Genomic DNA, 9,370 nt, shown 5'->3' on the forward strand with positions numbered 1-9,370 from the left:
TACTAAAAAATTCGCTGTTGTTACTGTATCATACCGAAATCTTCGTTATATCGAAAATTCGGTAAATTCAGCATTATTTCGGTGTGGTAATATCGGTATACCGAAAATTCAGTATTTTTTTTCACCTCTAAAATTTATCCTATTTAACTCTTAACTTAATATTATCTATTTTAATTTAGATTTTATTTTACTTGTCATCTCATGCATGAATTTTAAGGCGATTATTTTTGTTGATCTAGTGCTTCGACAGGCAACGGTATAGTGAGCAATAAATAAAGCATTTTGCGCTGAGTTGACCACTGAAAGAATTTTTGCGCATAATCGTACAGAGAGTAAATATATTAAAACTAGTTTATCAGAATTCGGTGTTGTGTCCGGTGTTGTCAACACTGTACACAACACGGAAGCGGAATTTTATTATTTGACACAAATATAACTTTATTAAATAAACACTTGGATTAAATTTTGCACAAGTACAACGACTTGTGCGACGCCTCATAGCAAAAATTTCATTAGAAAAATTATGTAAATTGTTTACACCACAAACAATAATAATGAAAGAAACAAAACTAAGTTCCTTGACACTCCAAGGAATTAACATGCTTCAAACACTCAAGGTAAATACTAGATGCATGAAACAAAACGCATGTTGCATAAAACCAAACGAAGTCTACTCTTCGATCAATATTCTGCGTCAGTGTTGTTCTTGAGTGTTGGCAACATCGATCAACAACACAGTCACAAGGTAGACGGACCACCCTTGCTCCTTGTGCCAATCTTCAAGAACTGAAAATACTTCAGCAAAGCTCCTGCAGCCGTCCCATTACTTTCCTGCAACTTCAACCCACTTTATTTGATAATTGACCCACGTTTATATAGTCCGTCTTTGACATAGATCTTCAAAGATCCTTCCCACATATAAACAAGGAAAATAGGAATCAAACTCTAATTCAAAGCAAATACCTATATCTTATAGATAATTTTCCACCTTAATTAAATAATTCCTAATAATAGGATTCGGTATATCTTGGAAAACAAATCTATTAAATTTGTCTAGAAGTGTAAAATCGAAATAATATCTTAAATGAATTCGGAATACAATATTCCTTTCATTCTCCCCCTTTTTGCTTTTCTGGACAAAAACTTCCAACAAATGACAAATATAACACAACTCCCCTTGAGTTGTAAGTTGTTTCTCCCCCTGAATTGAACAAGTTGGTTCAGTTAGTGCAACACGTATCAAGACACGATAAGAGAAGACAAGGCTTATCATGAGTTCATTACTTCAACAGCATATATGGAACAAAAATAAAGAACAAAGTAAAAATAAAGCAAGAACAAAGCATAAGCCTGATCAGCTCATTCATCAGTGTCTTCCTCATTATCACTGTCTTCCCGATTAGCATTCGAGGGACCAGCCTTCGAGGGACTAGCCTCCGATACACCAGCCTCCGATCCTAGGTGCAGCATCTCCATCTCCCCCTTTTTGGCCAGAATGTACGCCTACCTCGAGGAGCAGTCGATAATCCGCAATCAATTTTTCATAATAGGCGATTGTGGCATTGGATTGGCTGATCTGCGTGTTTGCAAAGGCAATGTTATCCCGGGCCTGTTGAATCTGTTGAAGACCGAAAGCAATTTGTTCATGGACCTCGGGGACCATCAATACGATATAGTCTTCAGAGTCAGAGAGTGAAGAAGTAGTGGTGTTTCCAGCACCTGGGGCAACACCAGGAGCAACACCAGCAGCAGATGGAGGACCAGATGAGGGAGCAGGGGGGACAGTACGTGGTGTAGCACCTGTCGCAGACCAAGGAAGATCAACTACACTGTTCCCTTGAAAGTATGATGGGGCAATTTTCAATGGTTCTCCTATGTCAATCAACTGATCCTCAGAATCAGAGACAAAACCTTGGGATTCCAGAATACCAAAAATCAAGGAAGGAAACGGGAGCTTCGTCGATTTCAATCCACCTTCTGCAAATTGAAGAACAGTGGTGAATTCCAACTGTCTAAAATTGAAGTTGCGCCATGTTCCAATAGTGAAGAGAGTAACTGCTTGTGGTCTAGTGACCACAGTGGTATTGGAAGACCGAGTCCAATTTCGAATAGCAGTTTTGTGAAGGACAGAGTAAAATGAGGTCCAAATTGGCCTCAACAAGACGCTTGGGTAGACTAGGGAATTCAGTGATGAGGGTCCCCGTTAGTTCAACTGTAATATCGTTAATGTGCGGAAGGTCATCCTCATATTCAGGAGTGGGAGTGTTGTAGAACTCATTAATGGTGTAGGGAGAGAAATCATACATGGTGTCTCGTACAAACACCCTCCCATACTTAGCAGATCTCCGATCACCAACACTAGAGACCAAATTGCAGTAGAATTCAAGGATTGGTCTTCGTGTATAGGGCATCACTGAGTTGACAGTGGTACTCAATTTGCGGGACTGAAGGAAGGCAGTCAGATTGTATTTCCCGTATGCTTCAAAATCGATCCTCGATAAACTCTCTGTGAGCGTATAAATACCATTGAGCCACAGCCATCTCAGTGTAGAACTTCGAGGAGAAGGAGGAGGCAAGATTGTAGTCATCCAAATCAGTGTTGTCAGCACCTGGCTCAACACAAGGCTCAACACCGTCAGTATTTTTCTCAGTCCTACCTCTTTGATCAGAACCATCCTCAGATTCTTCGGCTTCAGTCTCGGATTCTGATAGGCTCCTCTCGAGGATCTTCGGTTGAATATCGCCGTCTTTATTCTCATATTCTTGTTTCTTCTTTGATTCGCGCAAGCTGTTAAGAAAATCAGCCACCGATTGTTCTTCATCCGATGAGAAAATGACCTCTGGAGGGTGGTCAGGATATTTTGCAGGCAGAGCAGCATGAGTAGAGGTGGAATCCGATGTATTTTTCGAGGGAGTGGGCCGCTTTCGAGCAACTAGTTCAAAGTTTTCATCATTTGAGTCATCTCCTGATGAAAAATCAGGGTCGAGCGTAAAAAAGGTTGCCATTTTGGGTTTCTTTGGTTGGTCGAAATTAGGGTTGTACCCTGCTTGTCGTTTTGAATGCCATTGATAAATCGGAGGTTGTGAGGGAAAAGCCCGTCGATACGCTTCGTAATCCGGAGGATTGTCTGAATCCCAAGGATTTCCTGGTTCTCCAGGAATAATTTCTTCCAACGGGATAGGTTCTGAGTCAACATCCACTATCTGCAATGGGTTCTCAGGAAGGCTCTCAGAAGGTGGTGTTGTTTGTGGTGTTGTCTCCGGAGGACAAACACCGTGACTTGCCGCCATTTCACTTCGTATATCCCGTGGATCAAATTGATGATCTGCCATTGTTTTAAAGAAAAATAATGTTAAGCGAGTAATTTGAAAAACAGTTTCTCACAGATAAGGGAGGAAACAGGGAGCAGTAGTCAATATTGTAAAGTCAGAGAGAAGAGGGTAAAATGAAATTGTTCAACATTCAATTGATTTCGTGTAAAAACCCTTGCAGTAACGGTAACAAATTTTTCTAATTCCGGAACATTACATAGTAACGATAAAAAAATTTTCGGACTCAACGGTTATCATTTTCGAAATATATCCTGCTTAATCACAATTTTACCCCTCACAACAAACGGCAAAAGACAATTCCTGTCACAGCAATTTCAAAGAACAGCCAAATCAACCCCACATCGAGTACACCCCATATCCATAAGAAGTCACTTCTTTTTTTAACCTGGTCAATTAAGGTTTTTATCAACCATCATGAGTAAACACTGATATGTCACTGTACCTGATGAATTCACGAAAAAATCAATATGCATGTCCTACATATGCCTCCAATATGATGAAGTTTCAAAATGTCAGGCAGTGTATAAATTGTGCAGTGTCTGAACTTGGTGTTGACAACACCTCCCGGCAACACCACTGAGTTTTATTCAAAACTTCCATAAAATTTTATTTTGATTCAGAAATGGTAGCTCCCACACTAGAAAAACGGTCTTCAATGGACTCCCTTAGGTAACTTTTTCCATTACTATTTTTATTTAGAAGTGGTAGCTCCCACACTAGAAGAACGGTCTTCAATGGACTCCTCTAGGTAGCTTTTTCCATTTTCTTCTAAACAATTTTTTTTTATTTATTTACCTCTTTTTTGTTTTTCTCCTTATGCTCACATTTTCCAAGTCACCTTTTCACATTAGACAAAATCACGATTTCCATGAATATTCTCAACTACTCGATGCCTTGAATTGAGCATAATTTATTCCTCAACATTTGATTGGAAATATGAACACTCAGAGGGTACCTTTCAGAAATTTTCCTGTATTGTTCAGTCATTGCACAAATAAATAGGATGATTATGAATATGCAGTATGCCTAATATCCTAATAATAATCATGCACAAACGGATGTCTCTGGTGTTGGCAACACCACTGATAACACTGAGCAAATATTTTTAAAGTACACACATGCTGAGAGATTTCCGAAGATTGGAAAATCTCTCAAAATCCAACGGTTTCGTGAAGATATCGGCCAGTTGATTTTCAGTCCTGACAAACTCCAGTCGAATAATACCTTTTTCAACCAAGTCTCGAATAAAATGATGTCTTATATCTATATGTTTAGTTCGAGAATGTTGAACAGGGTTCTTAGAAATGTCTATGGCACTAGAGTTGTCACAATACACAATCATTTTGTCACTATGAAACCCATAATCATTAATCATTTGATTCATCCACATAAGTTGAGAACAGCAATTGGCAGTTGCCACATATTCAGATTCAGCTGTGGACAGGGAGACACATTTTTGTTTCTTGCTAGCCCATGATACAAGATTATCTCCTAAATAAAAACACCCTCCCGAGGTGCTTTTTCTGTCGTCTAAATCACCTGCCCAGTCAAATGTCAGAGAAACCTACCAGGTTTGTGTTTGTGTCATGAGTGTACCCAAAGCCAAACTCTAGCGTACCTGCAATGTATCTTAGTATACGTTTCACAGCTTTTAGGTGCGAAATTTTCGGATCTGCTTGGTACCTAGCACATAAGCACACACTGAACATAATATCGGGTCGAGTAGCAGTTAAGTACAAAAGACTCCCAATGATGCTGCGATACATGGTGTTGTCAACACCTTCGGCAACACCATCCTTAGACAACTTTTCACTCGACCCCATAGGAGTTCTCATATGTTTTAAGCTGTCGGTAGAGAACTTTTTGATCAAATTTTTTGCATACTTGGAGTGACACAAGAATATACCATCATGCAATTGCTTAACTTATAATCCAAGAAAGAAATTTAATTCTCCTACCATGCTCATTTCGAATTGAGATGACATGCAGTCCACAAACTTATTCACAAGTATTTGAGATGACGCACCGAAAACAATATCATCAACATATACTTGACAGATCAAAATATCATTATTTAGTTTTTGAATGAAGAGGGTTTTGTCAACCTCACCTCGTTTGAACCCCAAGTTTATCAGATAGTCAGCTAACCTGTCGTACCAAGCCCGTGGAGCCTGTTTCAGTCCATACAAGGCCTTTTTTAGTTTGTAGACATGGTCCACGTGGTGAGGGTCTTCAAATCCATTCGGTTGACAGACATAGGCTTTCTCATTTAAAATTCCATTCAAGAAAGCACTTTTCACATCCATTTGGTACAATTTAATACGCATATGACATGCAACAGCAAGTAACAATCGGACAGACTCCATTCGTGCCACAGGTGCGAAGGTTTCATCAAAATCCACCCCCTCAACCTGTGTATACCCTTGAGCTACCAATCGAGCCTTATTTCGAATAATGTTACCGGATTCATCTGTTTTATTTTTAAATATCCATTTTGATACAATAACATTGACGTTCGAAGGTCTGGGGACTAAGTCCCACACATCATTGCGGACAAATTGTTCTAGTTCTTCATGCATGGCATTGACCCAAAATTCAACTTTTAATGCATCATTAACGTTTTTGGGTTCAATCAAAGATATAAAGCAAGAGTGACCTACTTGTGAAAACGTGGAGCTCATGCACACCAACCCAATCATTTTTCGATAGCCAACCTTCTCCTTTTTCCTTGTCTGCATATCTTCATACACTTCGCCAATGATTTGTGATGATGAGTGATTCTTCTGAATTTTACTGGGAATATCTTTCTCTCTGTTGATTAGTTCATCATCATCATCAATATCTTCATTTTCCATGACTTCAGTTCTGTTAGGAGTCGGTGTTGTCCCTGATGTTGTTTCACTGGTCCCAACACCAGTTTCAACACCAGTACTGGTCATTTACTCTCCTATTTCCAGTAGTCCTTCGGTGGCATCCTCTTTTGTTTTTCCTGTTAGACCTGCAAGATCATCAAAAACAACATTAATAGATTCAATGGTTGTTCTTGTTCTTAAGTTAAACACACGATAAGCTCGACTATTCATTGAATATCCGATAAATAAGCATTTATCACTTTTGGAATCGAATTTTGCAAGATGTTCTCGATCATTTAGAACGTGGCGAACACATCCGAAAACATGAAAGTATTTGAGGTTTGTTTTTCTCCCCATGATGATTTCATAGGAGGTCATGGTGGAACCACTCCTTAGAAACATACGATTGGAAATGTGACAAGCTGTGTTCAAGGCTTCGGCCCAAAACCTTTTTGACACATTCTTTGAACTTAGCATGACCCGTGCCATTTCTTGAAGAGTTTGATTCTTCCTTTCGGCTATTCCATTTTGTTGAGGAGTTTTAGGGGCAAAAAATTCATGAGAGATTCCTTTCTTTTCGCATAGGGAAGTAAAAAGAGAATTTTCAAACTCTTTGCCATGATCAGTCCATATTTCAATTACCCTCACATCATGCAAATTAGTTATTCTGGCATGCAATTTCTTGAAAACATCAAAAGTATCTGATTTTTCTCTTATAAAGCTTACCAAGTGAAACGAGAAAAATCATCAACACAAACAAGTGAGTATTTCTTACCACCCAAGCTTTCAACATCCATTGGACCCATTAGATCCATGTGCAGAAGTTCAAGACACCGTGTTGTCCCAAAGTGTTGCAACACTGGGTGTGCAACACGGGTTTGTTTACCTTTTTGACACTGTCCACAGACATATGTATTACCTGAGCTCAGATTGGGTAAACCTCTCACAGCATCAAAATTACACAAGTTCTTCAAGGTCTTGAATTTCACATGTCCCAATTTTTGGTGCCATAGGTCCAGATCACTCGCCTTGGCACTTCGGCACTTATCACCTTCTCCCACCAGATAGCAGTTGTCAGCAAACCGAGTACCTGACATTACACAAACATTGGCATCATTAAGAACTTCACAATTATTTTTGTTGAACTTAACATGTAAATCATCGTCACAAAGTTGACTTATGCTTATTAAGTTCGAATTAAGTCTTCAACGTGCAGAACATTATAAAGTTCTGGAAGGCCATCAACATTCAGTGTTCCTTTCCCTACTATTCTTCCTTTGGCACCACCACCATAGGTCACGCGCCCAGTTTTTACTTCAACATAATCTGTGACGTGTTCTTTAGATCCGATCATGTGGCGTGAGCACCCACTGTCAAAGTACCATGCACCTACAATGTTAGTTTTTAAAGAAGTATAAACGACATTGCATCGAATAACAGTTTTGGATACCCATATTTTCCTTGTGGTAGATTTCTTGACTGATGTGTTGTGCTTGGTGTTGTGCAACACCCGATTTGATTGCCAATTCAGGTAGTCGTCTCTGAGTTTGTAGCAGAAAGGTTTAATGTGCCCAGCCTTGTGACAGTAGTGACAGATGAAGTGACACTTTCGTTGCTTAGGTTGAGAGGTTGGCACAGTCTTCTTGACTTGAGGCTTCTTTGATGAATGGAGGACTTTTGAAGGTGAGAACACTGAACTTGGTGTTTTCAGCTTCTGTTCAGTGGTCATTTCTAACATTGGAACATTTTTCATGGGTGGATTTAAAATTGAGTGGATAGAGCAGTCTTCTACACCTTTCACAAATAATGTATTCTTTGAACCAGCATTGGACGACTCACCGTGTTCATATATACTTTCAACATATCCAAGACCGGTTCTTCCGTCCTTTCCCATAGTTAGCATTGCATCAAGTTTAGATGAGCTTGAATTGAATTTAGCAAGTGTCTTCGATGCCTTCTCAAGATCATCCTTGACTTTACATAGTTTAAGATCTTTCTTACGCAGCAAGACTTCAAGGCGAGACAGACTATTTTTTAGATCAGTGTTTTCTTTTGAAAGCATTGTATTTGTCTTATTCCTCTTGAGCCAATAACCATATAGTTCTTCGTACATCATCTGTACAATCTCAATAGTGAGTTCTTCTTGGTCAAATTCCTGGATTTCTTCAACTTCAGGATTCTCCATTGATTTGGCATTAAGACACAGTGATTTTGACATAGTGTTGCGGCCTGGTGTTGTAACACCAGCGGCAACACCAAAGGATTGACCTGCAGTTTGCATATATCTTTCTGAATGACAGACAGTGAAGTGTAGTCATCTCATTCCTTCAAGTCACGTTCTTCATCGGAGTCATCGTCACTTAAGGAGACTGCCATGTTTTTATTTTTGCGGAGTCGGTTTGCACACTCATTTGCATAATGGCCAAATCCAGAGCATTCTCGACATTGGACTGAATCAAGTTTGATTGTTTCTGTTCGGCCTGATGAATCATTTCTTGATCTTAAATTTCCTTGAGTTGGGGCGGTTATTTTATTCCTTTCAAAAGGAACAAACTGTGGTCTTGATGTTGGTACAATCTTCTTCTTATCTCTCATTCTTTTTAGGTAGTCGCCGAAATTCTTTGTGATTAAGGAGATTGATTACTCACCAAGATCAGAGTCCTTTGCCTCTTGAATTAGGCTATTCACAGAACCATCAGTGGTTTGTAAAGCAACAGCCTTCCCAGTATTTCTTTTCTGTAGGTCTAGATTCATCTCAAATGTTTTGAGAGAGCTAATTAGATCTTCCAAATTAAGAGTAGAGGTGTCCTTGGATTCGTCAATAGCACATATTTTGATATTAAAATGCTCAGGAAGGGATCTCAAGACCTTGCTAACCAGTCTTTCATTTGACATAGGATCACCGAGACTAAATGCCTCATTTGCAATATCACGCATTCTACGATCATATTCCACAATAGTCTCGTTCTCCTCCATCCTTCAGTTTTCAAATTTAGAGGTTAACATCCTGAGTTTGGTTCTGCAAACACTTTCAGACCCTTCACAGTTCTTTTGAAGTATATCCCAGGCTTCTTTGGCTGAGATGCAGTTGGTAATTAGACGTCAGCAGAGGTGAATATAGCATTTAGTGCCTTCGAATTAAAGTTCCAGGTTTGGACTTCATCATTGGTCCATGTATTCTCTGG

General features: G+C 39.3%; 1 protein-coding gene across 1 annotated transcript; it reads right to left on the reverse strand.

The window, feature by feature from the left end:
- Window positions 1–6,272: 6,272 nt before the first annotated feature.
- LOC142541961 (uncharacterized) lies at window positions 6,273–9,161 on the reverse strand. The gene is made up of 4 exons (XM_075648405.1): window positions 8,834–9,161; window positions 7,396–8,453; window positions 7,214–7,275; window positions 6,273–6,906 (listed from the first exon to the last, which is right to left on the reverse strand). Exons 1-4 carry the CDS (start codon window positions 9,159–9,161, stop codon window positions 6,273–6,275), a joined length of 2,082 nt encoding a protein of 693 aa, XP_075504520.1.
- Between the last annotated feature and the right edge of the window lie 209 nt (window positions 9,162–9,370).

Source organism: Primulina tabacum, chromosome 4, assembly GCF_025594145.1.
Source record: "Primulina tabacum isolate GXHZ01 chromosome 4, ASM2559414v2, whole genome shotgun sequence".
In the NCBI taxonomy this organism is placed as follows: domain Eukaryota; kingdom Viridiplantae; phylum Streptophyta; class Magnoliopsida; order Lamiales; family Gesneriaceae; genus Primulina; species Primulina tabacum.